At 42.6% G+C, this 18,680-nt stretch overlaps 1 protein-coding gene and 1 long non-coding RNA gene across 3 annotated transcripts in view; one reads left to right on the top strand and one right to left on the bottom strand.

The window, feature by feature from the left end:
- The window catches only part of RASA3 (RAS p21 protein activator 3), a 126,409-nt gene that overhangs the window by 60,965 nt on the left and 46,764 nt on the right, over nucleotides 1-18,680 (top strand). For both annotated transcript variants that reach the window (XM_083735519.1, XM_083735520.1), the window contains exons 4-5: nucleotides 5,001-5,095; nucleotides 18,326-18,402. In XM_083735519.1, the coding sequence (XP_083591645.1) occupies nucleotides 5,001-5,095; nucleotides 18,326-18,402 (172 nt within the window). The remainder of the gene's footprint in view (nucleotides 1-5,000; nucleotides 5,096-18,325; nucleotides 18,403-18,680) is intronic.
- LOC310843147 overlaps nucleotides 1-18,680 on the bottom strand; it is a 147,300-nt gene that overhangs the window by 128,402 nt on the left and 218 nt on the right. The window lies entirely within an intron of this gene.

Genomic DNA, 18,680 nt, shown 5'->3' with positions numbered 1-18,680 from the left:
AATAGATAGTCACTTTGTTATCTGCAATGTGTGATCACAATGTGTGAACCTCTTCCAGCTCCCTCCCCCCCTGTTTATGTCATGTTGTGACATTAATGACCAATAGCCAACTTTCAGAGTAGACTTGAATGGGAGACCCATCGCACACATTACATTATTATCATTTTAGCTTACGACAGACTTATACTTTACATGCTGAAGATTCTAGATTCATTTCCCAGAATCTGAGGTATTATGTATTGGAACAGGGCAGGCATCTGCCTGAGTCTTGGAACGCCATGCTGGAGAGAGTGGATAGTAATGAGCTAGAACCACCAATAGTCTTATTCTAATATAGAGCTTCATATGTTCGCTAAGAAGATGCCACTGATGACTGCCTTCTCCAGACTCTCAGCTCCCATGAGAATTGTAATGTGATAAATTGGAAAAAGCACTCTGCGACTCCAAACTTCTGTTTAAATTCTAAATATTAAAAACTGCTCTTGTTCCCCCAAATAAGATGTGTGTGTGTTTTCTCTGCCTATGTTCAGATAGTCAAAATCTTGGGTTTCATAAATAGAGATAACATGCAAGCTTCAGGCACCTTCAGCTGTTTCCTTCCTTCCTTTCCATGAGCCAGGAAACCATAGCTAACCATCTGCCCATTACATCTGAACCAGGGGCGCCGACTTATAAAAAATATTGGGGGGGCCCAAGACCTCCAAACCGCTGCTGCTGGGGGAACGAAAGGGGCGAGCCGCGGGCTGCCCCGACCTTAAGTGAACCTGTGAGGGCCCGCCCTTTGCGGCAGCCGATTGGCTGCCGCCGTGGGCGGTGAATATTAATGAGCTAGGGGGAATCCCCACTTCTCGCGGGGCTGACGCCAGCCCTGCGAGATTGTTGATGGGTCGAGAGCCCGCAACCCCACCCCCTCTCTAGATCGGGAGTGGCTTTGTTTTAACTCATTACTGAATGTATTTTAAAAGGTAACTATCGTCAAACAAGGAAAATAAAAAATACCAACATAATTTTGTGATTTTACAAAGCATAATATAACTAATAATTTTCTTAAAAATATATTGAGTTAAGTCAAGATTGGAACTTCTGAACTTGGCCATTGTGTTAGAACAGAAAGAAAGAAAGAAAGATCTATATCAGTCCTATGCATCGGGAACTTTACATGTGAATGTATTTTGAATGTCCCCTTATTAATCTGGCAAACCGCTCAAGAGAAAATCAGTATAAAACTTAGATGTTTCAGGAAGGGACTTCAGAAGAACCTCAGGCCAAACCTAGAGATTAGCCAAATAACAGAATTCTCAGCAGGGCTGCAATAAACAGTTTGGCATCTGTGACCTTCAGTTGAAAACAGGAAACATGCTACATCATCTGATTGTTTAGCACTTCTCTGAAGGAATAAAGGAATCCTTATACTGGGTGTCCTTCATGTGACAGATATGCAATTATTTCTGGCCTAATTTACAAAGCAGAGAGCCAAATTAGAATTTAAAGCTTTTATTCATGTTGGAATCCCCTAAGTCCAAACTTGAGACTTTTCTCTTCACCATAACTTTTAGACTGGCTTATGATAGAGCCTGGGTTCAACAAGACACTGCTTGAAGCAACTGCCTTCTAAAGTGCTGGAAGACAGCATTGTCGGAAATCCACGGACTGGTTTGGTTGGGTCAACCCTAGAGCCCAATCACTGTAACTTGCAGGTCAGACTCTGTGATAGCGCATTATGTCCTATCAGCATCTCAAAGGAGCTGATGCAGTGGCTGATTTATGAGAAAATAGCCATGTGATTCTCTTGTGAAATTCTACGAAATCCTGACAGCTTTGTGCATCCAAAAATATATCTAGCAGAAATGCAGTTTCTGAAGGTATTATCACTGGGTATATCTAGCTACCATCCTAAACGGCTCAGGACCGCAATACCTCAAGGACCGCCTCTTTCCATATGAACCTACCCGGACCCTGAGATCATCTTCTGAGGTCCTCCTTTGTGTGCCTCCTCCTCAAGAGAACGGGCCTTCTCTGCAGTGGCTCCCTGTTTGTGGAATGCTCTCCCCAGGGAAGTTTGCCTGGTGCCTTCATTATACATCTTTAGGCATCAGGCAAAAACGTTCCTTTTTAAGCTGGCCTTTGGTTGATCTGATTTACATCCTTTGCCCTTTTAAAATGTGGTTTTTTTGGGGGGGGGGAGCTATTGACTTGTTCTTTTTATTTTTATTATGTATTTTGTGGTTTTATATCTTGATTTTATTCTGTGAACCGCCCTGAGACCCCCAGGTATAGGGTGGTATATAAATTCTATTATTATTATTATTATTATTATTATTATTATTATTATTATTATTATTATTATTATTATTTCACTGCCATATAGCTATATTATGCAGTCTCCCCTCCACCCTTTTTAATATGGACCTCTTGGATTGGTTAGAACATTGCCCCATCTGCTAAAAAGAAAAAGCCATGTTCTTTTTGGCAAAAACAAATTTAAGCCTAAAGTGTGTGGGGGGGGGGGGAACCTGGCACAGCAAAAATTAAAAAAAAAAACCTGTTTAAACATGATCTTTGGTTTCAAGACCCTCTGAAATCTGTGATTTAAAAACAAAACAGAAGAACACCCAAGGAAAGTAGAAGTCAGGAAGAAAGAAGGATATTCTTTCAAGTGACATCCGTTCCACTTGGTTTTATGGTGAAAAGGTTATCTCAGATCAGCTATTGCAGGCAGGTTTCTTATCACATGAATGCAGTACTTGCCAATATAGATAGCATGGCCTGTCACTTGATAAGATTTGTCTGTTGACTTGGGTCCTGTGCTTTTGTAGGAAACCTATAGGAACTGAAAAGCTCATTGCTGCGTTTATAGATGCCTTGGTTCCACGTAAGAAAAATCCTAAGCTTGAGTGAGGCAGAACCTTCAATTGGACTAATAAATTTTCAAAATCGTGGAAGCGCCTGCTTTCGTTTTATATATGGAATTCTTCAGACATACCGTAGTTAGGTTTTTGTTTTATCATGCTAAGCTGGTTCTATTTTCTATTTTTTCTTTTACCATTTCCCTTCCGGACCGTAGTAAAAAGTAGGTTCGTTTACGGAAGCCAATGATAAAGGAAAAGAAATTTAAGTACAGCATATCTGAATGCATAACTTTGCAGAGTGCTAAACCTGAAATTAACACCAAACAATCATGACCTGGGAGTAGGTGGTGTCAATAGCAAGTTTATGCCTTTCCCTGCCAAAAATAAAATTATCTTCAACTAGCCTGACGTTTGGGCTAAGAAGCCATGTCAATTAATTTTTAAAAAAACTTCCCTTTAAACTTTGCTTATATTATATATTAGAATCTTGAACAAATTTGTAATGAATTGTAACAGCATGGTTGACTAATGCTGTCAGTCATGCTAGTACCATTAGATGGAAGTCAAGTCAGCAACAAAAAAATGCTTCAGATTGAAATACTTTATTGCCACTTGTACAACGTGCATACAACGAGATTACACATTACACTCTTACAAATAAGAGCGTCTAAATAAGTTTTAAAAGCAGGGAGAAACTTGCCAAATAAAGGAGTGTTAACTGTGTAGAGAGACCTGTAAGAAACAATCTGTGTTTAAGCTACCATATTTTCCCGCGTATAAGGCGAAATTTCCCCCCAAAGTTTAAAATTGGGGGTCTTCTTATACACGGAATGTTGCAATTAAATATATAAATAATTAAATATATATAAATAAATACATGCCGCCATCCATATTCTTTTCCCCCAGCCTACCCTCACTATTGGCCTCACGACAAACCCTGGTCTGGTACTCCTCCCCCCAACTGCCCCCACTCCGGACACTGTCCCTTCCACCCGGTTCCCTCAGCTGCCCCCTGACTACCCAGACTCCCCATTCACTCATTTAGGCAGCTCTGGCAGTCGCACCTCCTCACAGCAGGGGAGGAATCCGCTCCGGCGCCTGGGGCGGGGCGAGCCGCCCACCATAGGGGCAGGGTACACCACGGGGCCTCCAGAGTCTGCCTGCCTCCTCCCACTGAGGCCTCCCTACTGCTGGGGGGAGGCAGCATGCAGACCGTTTGGGCCCAAGGGGCAGAGTGCAGTTCGCTCCCCTGGATGTTTGAGAGTGGAGTAGAAAAAAGCAGTTTGACTTCTGCAGCATACAAATTCCCTCTTAAAGGGTTCTTTAGCTATGATTCTTGCATTGCGGTGCCAACCAGTTCCCGGCCGTCGGGGACACGCTCTTGCTGCCCGGCTCCGTACCAGCGCTGCTCCAGTTCTTATCCTAATGCTGACTAAAAAAAAAAAAGGTACCCCTTACAATTAGGTCCAGTCGCTGACGACTCTGGGGTTGCGCTCTCATCTCGCTCTATAGGCCGAGGGAGCCGGCGTACAGCTTCTGGGTCATGTGGCCAGCATGACTAAGCCGCTTCTGGCAAACCAGAGCAGCTCATGGAAACGCCATTTACCTTCCCACTGGAGTGGTATCTATTTATCTACTTGCACTTTGATGTGCTTTCGAACTGCTAGGTTGGCAGGAGCTGGGACTGAACAAAGGGAGTTCACCCCGTTGCGGGGATTTGAACCGCCAACCTTCCAATCGGGAAGCCCTAGGCTCTGTGGTTTAGACCACAGCGCCACCTGCGTCCCGATGCTGACTAGCCCCCCAGAATAAAAAAAATATTACCTACTGTAATTACGATACTAAATATATTGGTAAAGCTGTTCTGTTTGATGTTTAATTATACGGTACTAAATATACCAGTGTTTTGAATATTTAATAAAATAACAAATTGTTCTGTTTGGTGTTTAAAATATTTATTTCTTGATTTGGGGCTAAAAAAATAGGGGTCGTCTTTTACATGGGGGCATCTTATACACGGAAAAATACGGTATGTCCTGTCCGTAGAAGACTGGTGCAGTTGTTTTTCTGAACTGAACATTTCCCCTGAAATGTATATCGAGATCCCTATATGTACTCAGCATGATATTTTATAATTTGATGTGTTTTCAGGAAAAGTAGCAATATTGAAAGAAGATTTGCAAAAGTACCATAACAGAGACACCTGGTTTCAGCTGCAACATGTTGATGCTGATTCAGAAGTACAGGTGAGATTGTTTCTTTCGTTGCTATATCATAAGCTGCCCAGTGATTGTGAGCTTAGCAGTTCAAATGGAATAGCTTTTGGATCCCTTTATTTTTTTAGTTGAGAACAGCAGGTAGGGGTTATTTGTAGGGTGTCTCAAGTACTCTCTGCATAATAGCAGTTCTGTGCAGACTAGCTCCAAGAAGTTAATTTTATAAAATGTTGTAAGAAGCATATATTAATTTGGTAGTGGTATCTGCACAAACAACCATATTTCCTTCTGCGTGGAAAGAGGAAATCGTACACTGCTTCTGATAACATTGTGTGCTTGCTTTTGTTAAATAGCTGCTGCAGTCTGCAACTAATCTTCATTATTATGTAGAATAATTTCCTTATTTAAAGCATTTCTTACCTGCTTTTCATTGCACGGTTGCAAGGAAAACAGTTTCAAAGCAGGTTGCAAGGAAAACAGTTTCAGATGCACAAGACAGTTACTATAAACAAGGCAGGTACATGATGAGCTGCCAACTTTAAAAATACCAATACTGGTATTCCACCAGAAGAAGACTGGGCATAACCAGGGTCTTCATCTAAAAAGAACAGTTAGAAGCCATATCACGAAGGGGAAGGGATTCTAAAACTGGGGCACCATAATTAAGAAGGCTCTCGCTTGCATATAGCAGACCTCAGCTGCTGCTATAAGAGTCTACTGGCAAGAGAGCTCCCCTGGTAGACCTGACTCACCAGGCAGGTCTGTACAGGAGAAGCCTCTTAACACACAAGTCTTCAACTGATGGGTTGGGACCCATAGCTGGGTCATGGCTTGATCCAAGGTGGGTCACAATAGGAGCACGACCACCTTGCAAATATATGGTAAAAGACTAAGAAATGGGTCCCCAAATGGTTAAAAGTGGGGCCTGGGCCTGAAAAGATTGAAGATACATGTGGGGAACCTTTAGCCCTCCAGATGTTACTAGTCTCATCAACCCCAGCAAGTATGGCCTGTCATCAGGGGTGATGGAAGTTATAGCTCAAGAACATCTGGAGGGCCAAGGAGTCCCCACTCCTGCTGTAGGAGCACGTCCAGACTACCAGACCTATGGCTTCAGAGGGAGCTCAATCCCATCCAGGACAGACAGCAGCCTCCTCAAGTCCCAGATCTGGGAACTACCTACCCACAGGGCCTTTGTCTTATCAGGATTCACTCTCACCAAACCAAGCATTGGTTCAAGACCTGCATAGCCTTGTCCGACTCTGTACAGAGAAATAGAGCCGGATATAACTGGTACACTGATGACCTCTCACTCCAAAGCCTGTAATGACTGGTCCGTCAGTTCCATATTATAGATGCTAAACACTGTTGGGGACAGAATTAAACCACAGTGGCACTCTGCAGCCAAAAGCTCAAGAGACTGAGCAGGCATTGCCCAATGCCATCTTCTGGAAGTGTCGTTTTAGGTTGGAGTACAACCAGAGCAACACAGTGCTCCCTGCTCAAAATTGCAAGAACTTCTCTAGAAGCTGAAATTTTGAGGGGAAGTTCTAGGGAACTCCCCTCTTCCCCCTTATGTTACTCTTAAAGTGCCATGTTTATTGGTGGCATTATGTAAATGAGTAACTACTAATCAGCTATGTAGGTTACTTTTTCAAAAAGGCTGTGAAAAGTGTGTGAGGGGGTAATTAGTGGTCTAAACCACTGAGCCTCTTGGGCTTGCCAATCAAAAGGTTGGTGGTTCAAATCCCTGCAACGGAGTGCTCTGTCCCAGCTTCTGCCAACCTAGCAGTTTGAAAGCACGCCAGTGCAAGGAGATAAATAGGTACCACTGTGGCGGGAAGGTAAACAGTGTTTCCATGTGCTCTGGTTTCCATCACGGTGTTCCATTGCACCAGAAGCAGTTTAGTCATGCTGGCCACATGACCCAGAAAGCTGTCTGTGGACAAACGCCTTCTCCCTCGGCCTGAAAGCGAGATGAGCGCCGTACCCCATAGTCGCCTTTGACTGGACTTAACCGTCCAGGGGTCCTTTACCTTTACCTTTTTTCAGTGCACATGAAATGATACTGGATATTGGCCTCAGATAATTTTAAGAGCAGTAGTTAAACACACACATGCTCATGCACAGGCACACACACAGACCCAGTCAGTGCTAATGTTTGCTTCCTGTGGGAAATGCAGATTTCTCTTTACCATGTGGAGTGAGCCAATATTTATACAGCCCATGTCACTGTTGATATTTGCTGTACCATCTCAACATATTGAAGCTGTGGGAATTGTTTGTCCAGTGTTACTTTCCAGGAGACTGCTGGCTATTTATAACTCAAGCTCTTGTGTCTTGTCACAAATGTTTTGTGTTTAAAATTCTAGTTAGGCTCCAAATCCTAATTATAAACGCAGTACTATTTCTGTGTTGTTTATCACTTCCTCTATTTTTTGCTTTGTAAAAGCCCAACTTCTTGAAGCTACATTTGGAGCTCAGTGATAAGCGTTTACTTCGAGTGGAATAGTTTGTTCAGTGTTCTTGTCCATTATGTGTAAAGTGTGCTGGCCTATTTTTCTAACAGAAAAGTACAACTTTCTAGTACTGTTGAGTGGGATGCTTAAAGCAGGAGAAGATATATACTAAAATAAAATACTAAATTTATATTTTCCTAAGAGTTTTTCTTTGTAAAGTAAATCTCATTCATGCAGTTGTGACGATTTGGTATCTATACCAAAGCAACAGCGCTGTGCGACATTGTTGTTGTTTAGTTGTTTAGTCGTGTCCGACTCTTCATGACCCCATGGACCAGAGCACACCAGGCACTCCTGTCTTCCACTGCCTCCCGCAGTTTAGTCAAACTCATGTTGGTAGCTTCGGGAACACTATCCAACCATCTCGTCCTCTGTCGTCCCCTTCTCCTCGTGCCCTCCATCTTTCCCAACATCAGGGTCTTTTCCAGGGAGTCTTCTCTTCTCATGAGGTGGCCAATGTATTGGAGCCTCAGCTTCAGGATCTGTCCTTCCAGTGAGCACTCAGGGCTGATTTCCTTAAGAATGGAGAGGTTTCCTCTTCTTGTAGTCCATGGGACTCTCAAGAGTCTCCTCCAGCACCAAGTGCGTCATTACTAGGACCTTAGACTCTGGGTTGACTGGATGCTTTAAGGGCTGAGCTGCAGGCAGCTGAAACTAAGTTGAGCCAAGTACTGGCAAGAAGATTTGGAGGGTTTCTAACAAGTTCCAAGCACAGTTTGTCAGAAGATCAAAGCATAGGGAGGACCATATTGTCCCACTGGTTCCTTCTTCATTGCAAAAGCTCTAAAAAGGGGGGCGGGAAGCAGGTGAAGGACAAGAGGGTGCTTAAACCTTCCCCTACCAGCTGCATTCCCCTGAAATACCCCACAAGTTGCTTTTTCCCTCATGAGGTTCTGGGCCCGTGTTTGGCAGACAAACTTCTTATGTGGTAGGAAAAAGCTGGAGAAGATTTCCAGGGTGTCTGGGTAAGAGTTAGATAACCCTTTCTCCTATCCCTTTTCTGCTGTAAATTATCCTCTTCTTTGTCACGTGCGACTGAAGTGGAACAGAGAGTTTGTCCCTTGGAATTGCTTCTTAGAATACATTGCCTGGTGTAACCTGCACCTAGAAGCAGGATGCAGGGGAGGGTGGCAGGCAGAAACCAGCAGGCTTGGGTCAGATGCCACAGGAAGGTAAAAGGAACCAAACGCTCTACAAAAGACATATACCTGACCTGGAAGCATTTACAACCACTTCAGAAAGGACCAATGGGCTGCTTGAAACCTTCCTCTTCACACACACACCCATCCATTTTGTTCACCACCAGACACTGTGGTGTCACTAATACCTGCTAAGTATATGATTCTGAAATTAATGCAAGGCCTGCTTGACATTCACTGAAATGATAAAATGGTGCAAACAGAGATTAGCCATTGCTTGGGCTAATTCTTGCCACAGTAATTTTTACCCCCATCAGGATGGCTTCAGAGCTAGCATGTAACATACATCTAAAATGGATAGAGGCGGAATTTAGTGGACTAATGCATGCAATGTTTTTACTCAGGATTTCAGAACCCTAGGTTTCATATTAAAACATGTTTCAACACTCATGGCAGAAAACGAAAGTTTAAATTGGAACATGCTTTCTTGAAGTGATGGAACAAGGTAATTATGAGTTTCCCTGTAATTTCACAGTAAACATTTTTTTAAAAATTATCCCAGTTCCAACTCTACCATTTATGAACTGCTGCACCTGTGCCCTTTGCTCCTCTCCCTTGCTGTGGGATGTCCCTGGCAAATAAAACCAGATTCTGAAAAATCCCCAGATAGGCATTAGTTCCACATGAAGTCATGGTTATAAATAGAATAATAGTTGGATGCATGACATGGTAAAAGTCCAGATTGATTAATTGGCAATGAGAAATAACAGATTCTGAACATTTTTTTTTCTTTGAGGCCTGAATTTTGTTATATACTTTATTGATTTTGGGAGCATTGCTCTCTCCAGTCTGACGTGAGGCAAATAATTTCACTCTCCCGCTTTGAGGTATCATGAAATCTACCGTTGTGAAGAGATTCAAACCACCAAAAAGCATACAGTGGTACCTCAAGTTAAGTACTTAATTTGTTCCAGAGGTACGTACTTAACCTGAAACTGTTCTTAACCTGAAGCACCACTTTAGCTAATGGGGCCTCCTGCTGCTGCCACACCGCCAGGATGCTTCTCATCCTGAAGCAAAGTTCTTAACCTGAAGCACTATTTCTGGGTTAGCGGAGTCTTTAACCTGAAGTGTATGTAACCTGAAGCGTATGTAACCCGAGGTACCACTGTATTTAGTTGAACAGGAGGAAAGACCTAGAGCGAAAAAAAGCCTTCCCACGATTGAAAGCAGTAGATGAAACTGCAAGTTTAAAACAGTTCAAAAGCTGGCCCTCTCAATTTTTGCATTAGGTCATCCCTGCCAGGGACAGAGAGGAATGTGGAGGCTCCCCATAAGAGTTGGTAGAGAACCCCTCTGTTGAGCCACCATTCCTGGACATTCAAAATGAGAGTCAGGCCTTTGATTTCATGGCATGATCTTCCACACCTCTCCTAAAGGCCTCTGCAAGCTCTTTCTTGTCTACAGGCCTTGGCACAGAGACTGATCCCAAGAAAAGCAGGAGTACAGCCATTCGCTGGGACAGAACAATCTTGTGGGTGGTTGGCTGGGACACGTATTCAAATCATTGGTTTGGCCATAGTTCTGCATGCCCAGAAGGGCCTAACGACAACATTCAGCAAGCCTTTTGCCTTATTTTCTTTAATGTTGTATATGCAACTCTCCTAGGAAACTAGCCTATCAAAACAAGGTTCTGTAGCTTGCATGCTTTGGTGTTAAAATGTGCACATCTATGTTACTTTGATTATAGTCTATATCTCTGATTTGTATCTCATGTAGTCTCGCTTGTATGCTAAGAAATAACTGAAAACGGTGAGGGCTGTTTTAACGGAGAAATTATTTGGATCCTTTGCAGAATGGTGTGTTTAGGACCACTGTAAACCGTTTTTTAAAAAAATACATAGTGTCGGTATTGTTCAGTAGTTGCCGTAATAAGGCTTGTTCAGCTTATTTACATGTATCTAGCAGAGAGCTTATTTGAACCAAGTTAATCATTTGCAAGATCAGAAAGGCCTTGTTGACTATAATGTAACCACAGATGATGTGAAAGTGAAAAAAGCTATTTCCGGCCCCCCGGCCGTTACCCAACCAGGAAACAAAAGGGTGTAACCACTTTATCTAACAAACAATAGTTTTCATGTCTCTTGCTTTGTTAGTAGTAGGGTGTTAAGTGTGCATGTATCGTGGGCAAGAAAGTTTCTGAGATGTTGAAAACTAATGCAGTTTTTGAGTCTGGCATTTCAGTTTGGGATGCAGCTTTTCATGCTATAATCTAATGCATTCCTGTTTACTCAGTGCTGATCCTCTTCAACCCAAACAATTATGGGGCAATTCATATTAGCAGTAATGTTGGGAGGCTCTTTTCTAGCTTCAGTCAGGAATTGAACCCACTGCAACAAGTCTTGAAGGGATGACCTAAGTCCTGGTAGGTGATTTTCCTAGCTTGTGTGTCCCACTAGGGTCTGGCAAAGGAGGGAACTGCAAGGTGACTGCAACACCAGCTAAGCAAACCTCCATGCTCCAGTTGACCAGAGCAGTCAGCTGATAACTCCCTGACCCCTATCTGGACTAGGCTTCCTGCTGGTCTGTGGAACAAAGAAGTTAGTCTTGCTGCTTTCAGATTTCCTTCTGCCCCCTGCCTTTCCTCCTCTCACCCAGCAGTCAGGTCCTGACACCTTCGTATTCCCAAACTGTACAGTGGGGCTGTAACTTGCATAAAGCAAAAGAGGACTATTGGTGTTGCCTGTTGGCTACCTCCTGCTCCCCATTGTGGTTTTAGTAGTTTTCCTCCTTACCCAGACTCCCGTGCTTGAGCCAAGAGACAGGCAGATATTAATGGTGGAATGAATAATATGGAAGGTGCTGCCAGAGTTGTCTCTATGCCCTATCTGCACTTTACATATAAAGCAGTATCCTACCACTTTAAACAGCCATGGTTCCCCCCCCCAAGGAATTCTGGGAGCGGTAGTTCATTAAGGGTCTTGAGAGTTTTTAGGACACCCCTGTTACCCTCCCAAGCTACAATTCCCAGAGCTCCCTAGGAAGAAGGGGATAAACTCTTAAACTGGTAATTATAGCTTTGTGAGGGGAAGAGGGGTCTCCTAAAAGCTCTCAGCACCCTTAACAAACTACAGTTCCCAAGAATCTTGCGGGGAGCCATGACAGTTTAAAGTGGTATAATACCACTTTAAATATATAGTGAAGATGGAACCTATTACTGTTCTGACTGAGGTGAATGGGATTAAAAAGCTCACATAAGGGGAAGTAGCGTAGATTCCTAACTGGAAGGACATGGAAATGGGGGTGGGCATGCTAAGATGCAGGTGAAAAGATATTGGGAGAAGGGAGGCCCTTGACCTATCTCTACTCTCCAGTGAGCAATCTGATGGCTCATTGTGTGTTTTCTCTTAGGAAGCATCTTGTCAGTCTTGCCATTTTTTTACTCAGGGTCAAGAGAGAGCAACTTCTTCTTCTTCCTCCTCCTCCTCTTCTTCTTCCTTCATATTGCACCCCACATAGTATTGTATACAGTGGTACCTTGGGTTACATACGCTTCAGGTTACATACGCTTCAGGTTACAGACTCCGCTAACCCAGAAATAGTACCTCAGGTTAAGAACTTTGCTTCAGGATGAGAACAGAAATCATGCTCCGGCGGTGCAGCAGCAGCGGGAGGCCCCATTAGCTAAAGTGGTGCTTCAGGTTAAGAACAGTTTCAGGTTAAGAACGGACCTCTGGAACGAATTAAGTACTTAACCCAAGGTACCACTGTAGTTGGAAGAGAACCCTAAGGATCATCTACTCCAACCCTGTGGAATGCAGAAATCTCAACCCACCAAGTATTTGAAGGCAGGTGCCTCACAAAATCTTCTACTGAGACATTAATCATTCCCTCCCTTGTAAGAGTAGAGTCCAAGGCCTTAGCTGGTGCCAACAGTTCACTGCTTGAAACGTATGTGTAGTTTCTTTGAACCAACAGTTTGCAAACGAACTTCAACAGTTGTTGTAGACCACAACTGAGATGATTGCCCCATGTCACTGCAGTATCTTTGTATGTCAATGCAGTGCCATGGCCCAAAGGAAACTCTCCTTTAACCACACAGCAATCGTCAGCTAAAGGCTAAACTGGAAGGGGGAGGGGGAGTCTTATAATTTCTGTGGCTCAGCACAACAACTGTTGGATGAGAAAGATGCTGTTTGCAAATCTAGTAACCGGATACATAGCCCTCCAACATTTCAGATGAAAATAACCACCCTATTTTCATACTTTCTGAGCCCCACCCTCTCCACAATTACACACCACTCGAAGGCTATTTACCACCTAGTTCTGTTCTGGGTCCATTTATTCAGCAGCACTCATGTGGCTTTGCAATGAGCACCTAGGATCAGAAACGGCATGTGAATATTCTTGGTTTCCTCCAGGTTAAAAGACTTGCTGTAGGTTCCAGGATCACCAAAATCCTTGAGCCAGCACTGAGCTGGATTGACAAAGCTTCTCCACTACTCTTGAGTTGTTGCAATGCCAAGGCAGATGTGGGGGAAAGGAGAATTATACTGGAACTCAACAAAGTCTCCTATTATATTATTGTGGAGAAGCTAGTAAAATGTGGGCTATATGATGTTATTTCTAGGTAGATTTGTTGCTGTTTGACTGACCAAACCTAAAGAGTACTCCCCAATGCTTACTCATCAACCTGGGAAAGTGACTAGTGTTCAACATCTTTATAAAAGACTTGGATGAAGGAATTGAGGGGATGCTCATCAAATTGCAGGCAACACCAAACTGGGAGGGGTAGCTCTAATACCTCAGGAGATAGATTGAATCATGATTCATGAACAGACTGGAGAACAGGCCCGAACGTAACAAAATGAATTTCAATAAGGACAAATGTAAAGTTCTGCACTTAGGCAGGAATAATCAGGTGTACATATGGGAGACACCTGGCTTGCCAGCACATATTAAAAAAGACCTAGGGGGTCTTAGTAGACCACATGAGTCAGCATTGTGATGCAGCAAGGGAAGAAGGCTAGTGCCCCTCTAAGCTGCATCAGCAGAAGTATAGTGCCCAGTTAACAGGAAGTAATAGTGCCACTCTCTTCTGCCTTGGCCAGTCTCCACCTGGAATACTGTGTCCAGGTTTGGGCACCACAGTGTAAGACGGATATCAACAAGCTGGAATGTGTGCAGAGGAGGGCAACCAAGATGATCAAGGGCCTGGAAACCAAGCCTTATGAGGAACTGTTGAGAGAGTTGGATATGTTTAGCCTGGAGAAGAGAAGACTGAGGTGATACGAGAGCTATCCTCAAATATCGAAAGGGCTGCTAGATGGAAGCTGGAGCAAACTTGCTTTCTGCTGCTCCAGAGGGCAGGACCCGAACCAGTGGATTCAAGATACAAAAAAGGAGGCGAGAGAAACGAAATTCATTGCACTATGCAATGTAACCTATACTTTTCACGTGTCTTCAGGAACAAGAAAACCACGCAGCGCCTTATTTCATGGATTCGTGGTAGCAGTTGCATCATTGCAATAATGTCAGTAAAAATCAGTAGTACAGTATTACAGCTAATCCAAGCTCTTGAGGTTACTGTATCACAAGGCAGTAGTCATGAGGAAGAGTTTGCAGTACATGTGTAAAATTATCATTGTGCTTCCTTTCCTCTTCCATACTTTCTTTAAACAACGCACCCCCTATCATTTATTTGGAACAGGGGGTCGTCTAGTGTGTGCTTGCCTGGCTACGACAGTCAGTTCCTGGTTTTGCCCGGGGAGACTAATCACATGTGTTTCTAGGCAACACCTATTGGTTTCTTCACTTATTGTAATGCCCTTAAAAAAAAAAAAATGCCAAGCCTACCATAGCTTGAAGAGTCATTTTTTTTTTCATGCGTAATTTTTATTAGTTTACATAAATCAAAATACAAGACAGACTATAATATTTCACTTAATATCACACATATTTTAAATTTTTTTTAAAAAATAGCTTGAAGAGTCATTGATTTATCAGGGGCTCTGGCTGGTGGCAGGAATGAGGATGTAAGTTTTTTTTTGTGTGATTTCTCACTTTCTCTTCCAGCACCTCATGTCACCTCCCACACTGTTCTGGAAGGTTCTTCAGAACAGACTTTAAAGAAACGGGGGGCTGAAGGGGAAAATCAGCGAAAAATTGTTGTCTTCTGTTTCTGTGGATCCAAATCATTGTATGCATTTGATCCAGTCAGAATAGAATAGAATAAATGAACTATCCCAGACCTTGTGGTCTTCATCAGAGGCCCTTCTCTGTGTGTCCCACCTGAGGGAGGTGTGGAGGCTAGTCACATGAGAACAGGCTTTTTCATCGGTGGCTTTCCTTAGGGAGATGCACCTGGCACCATCTTTGTCTATCTTCAGGCACATTTTGTTTACCCAGGCCTTTGGCTAATTAATATTGCCACCTCAAGTAGTGAGTGGTCTTTTAGTGGGGTTGGTAAGACTTGTTCTAATTAACATGTTTCTGGATGAGCATTTTATGTATTTTTTAATTGTACATTGCTTTAAATTTTTCTGGACTTGCATATCCTTGATGTGCTGTATGTTAAGTCATTTCGTATAAAGTGGTCGATTAATGTAATGAATAATTTTGACTTGATACATTTTACTTTGCTTTAAGTGTTGTAGATGTAATTTTGTTTAGTTCTTTCCCCTTTACTATCTTAAAGTGTATCTACATTTATATGATTCTGGTCTAGCTGATGACTGTTTATCTAGCTCTACATGTGCTTGAGATTGGGCCCATCAATCCAAAAATACACTTTTTATTTATAAATGTAAACACTTTTGGATGACCTGGTTATGAAGTAAATTTGCAAAGCAAACTGCTGTTCTCTAGTACTCTGGAGGCAGTTTGAATTAGAGCACCCATGAGAAAATTATTTAATGGTCCCTTGTGTTTTCCCTAAGGGCATAATTGTCATGGTTAGGAGCATGCTGTTTACACGGGAGTAGCATTTAGTGCATAACACATTATTGCAACAAGGATGCTTTTAAAGTACTGTAAATCCACACCTGAGTTCTGGAACTGGAAGTAACTGAGTATTTCAAGAATAATTATATTTATTCTTGTGATGCCATAGCACTTCAGTTGCCTTCAAGAGTATTATTATTGCATAAATACACTTGATTCTATTTAGAAAGCTGCAAGAAGGAATCACCACCCCAAGGCACAGTGCTTAGAGCAGTGTTTTTCAAACTTGGGCCCTTGGCTGTTGTTGGACTACAACTCCCATCATTCTTGACCAGTGGTCCTGCTAGCTAGGAATGATTGGAGTTGTAGTCCAACAACAGCTAGGGACCCAAGTTTGAGAAACACTGGATGTGAGAGTATATGCTGACATTATGTGTAACAGTGTACGTGAAAAGCAGTTGCTGTGAGCCTGAAAGACCATAGTTCAGATTCTTAGCCATATACTCCCTAGGTCAGTGGTTCACAGTTGGTGGTTCACGAACTCCAGGGCGACTGCCAACCCACCCAGAGGCTCTGTGGTACCAGTCACATCAATAAAAAAACTACCACAGTGATATCAACTTTTTCAAAAGTAGGGGGTCCATGGCTTGGCTTTTGAAAAACAGGGGTCTCTTCAGTAGTTAATTAATTGGGAACCACTGCCGTAGGTGACCTTGTGGGGGGGAACACAATCACTAGCTCTTCCCCACCATATGGAGTTAATAATTAGTGATGCTTGAGGAATTCAATCCTTGTGTGTTCCAGGGTCAACTGACTTGATCCATGTCTCCCAAACAAACATGTAGAATGGAACTTGGTTATCCACCAGCTTTCACTCATTCCAGATATTCCAACACAGTTCTTAACTCAAAATAGATATCAAAATAGGTTTAGAAATGTGCATTATAAGAAAATATACAGTTAGAAACAATAATAAGTTCAGAAATGTGCAGTTTGAGAGAAAATACTCTTAAAATGCAAATTTCAATGTAGAATGTAAAAAAAAGAATTGCACAGGTAGGCGCAGAAATAGTCTGAAACAGACTTATGAGTGAACACATGCAGAAGCAGAGTGATTTGTGCATCTATAACGATAAGATTGCCTACCTAACAAGGCTGTGGAATAGATTTCTAAGATGTTGTATGTGAAAGACTTTGTGTGATGGAAATGCACGGCATAAACGCAAAGCTTTGTTTGAAACTCTCTGCTCAACATGAACATGCCAGCATCTGTGCTTGAACGAAACGCAGCGGTTCAAAACCATACATTATGGTAAGGATGTTTTTGGTTTGCTACCAAAAATAGCCATGTATCAAATTTCCTCTGCCCTTGATACAATGTCTCATTAGGGAACTAAGTCTCTCCATTATACATTTCGCCATCCTTCCTCCTTGTAATAGGCAATCGGAGGAGATGGGAAAGCATGATAATCATTTAATGCATTTCTGTAAATTTGGATGGCAAACTTGACACATGGCTGCCATTTTCAGTTACAATCATGAGTTTTCAATAACGTCTGTTTGGCGCTTCTGGCAACTCTTATCATTAGCCGATTTTTTTCCGGGTGAACCCGAATCATTTCAGCCCACATCTGTGTGTGCATGTAGTTGTTGACCTTGAGAACTTGACATATGGCAGCTTTAAAAATTTTATATTTCCTAGTTTGTGTTTGTGGGGGGAATAAGTTCTAGAGCAGGAGTCAGCAAACTTTTTCAGCAGGGGGCTGGTCCACTGTCCCTCAGACCTTATGGGGGGCTGGACTATATTTTGAGGGGGGGGGAAATGAACAAATTCCTATGCCCCACAAATAACCCAGAGATGCATTTTAAATAAAAGCACACATTCTACTCATGTAAAAACACCAGGCAGGCCCCACAAATAACCCAGAGGTGCATTTTAAATAAAAGGACACATTCTACTCATGTAAAAACACACTGATTCCTGGACCGTCCACGGGCCGGATCCGCCCCCCCGGCCTTAGTTTGCCTACCCATGTTCTAGAGTCTCCAGAAACAGTCTTCTCAAGTGCAATCATATTTTTATTATCTGCTACAATAGCAAGCTTGAACCTTTTCTAGAATAAATCTTCTCGTTCTCTGCTAATCTTAGAACACAGATCTCGACATATAAATGTTATCCTTTAAACGGCATCCTTTGATTTTTCTTCCTTCTAAAGAAGCCCAGTTGCTTTTCCCTCTGACTCATCGTTATATTGGTCTTTTGAAAATCCATTACTGTGACTGGTTCTATAGTTACAATCTACTGTGTAGCATTTCCATGTGCTCAGGCCTCATGTGCCAATTATTTGGACTGGGGCAAATGCATCGAAACAAGACTCTGCTTCATTCCAAACATGGATCTGCGTCAGATCAGCAAAGTTGTGAAATTACGACTAATACAGTAAATCAAATATAGCATGCTCCATATAGGAATAACACAGAGTGCCTGTCTGCGTAGCTGTCACAATATCCTCTGCTCACCAACACAAGGCATATATGCTGTGTATATCAAGAGACTCATGAAGGAAACTTACTTGGTAACAGTTAACAATGCCTGGTTGTTTTAAGAATTACATTAACGATATGCTATTTCCATAATGTTTTGCTATTTTATATTTCAGGGCAAAGTCCATTTAGAACTGAGGCTGAGTGAAGTCATAACAGACACTGGGGTCATTTGTCATAAGCTTGCTACACGGTAAGACTGGTACTGATCCATATCTAGAATTTTGTAATATTAATTACAACAACTGTGAACTTATGCGAGTTTATTGCATGTAAAATATAAATAGGAATATCGGACCTGAAGACTCTACTTCTGTGATCTCAATAGGGCTTTCATCTAGTCTTTCTGTGAACAGCAGGCCCATTGCAACACACAGAAAACGGAGGGGAGGGACCGTGTTGCGGGTAGCGACCCGGGACCTCCCAGTGACCCGGCTGTGGGTGGAGGGATGCTGCCCATGTCATTAGGAC

This window comes from Podarcis gaigeae (genome assembly GCF_964106915.1).
Source record: "Podarcis gaigeae genome assembly, chromosome: 4".
NCBI lineage: Eukaryota > Metazoa > Chordata > Lepidosauria > Squamata > Lacertidae > Podarcis > Podarcis gaigeae.
This window is presented reverse-complemented; position numbering and strand designations above follow the sequence as displayed.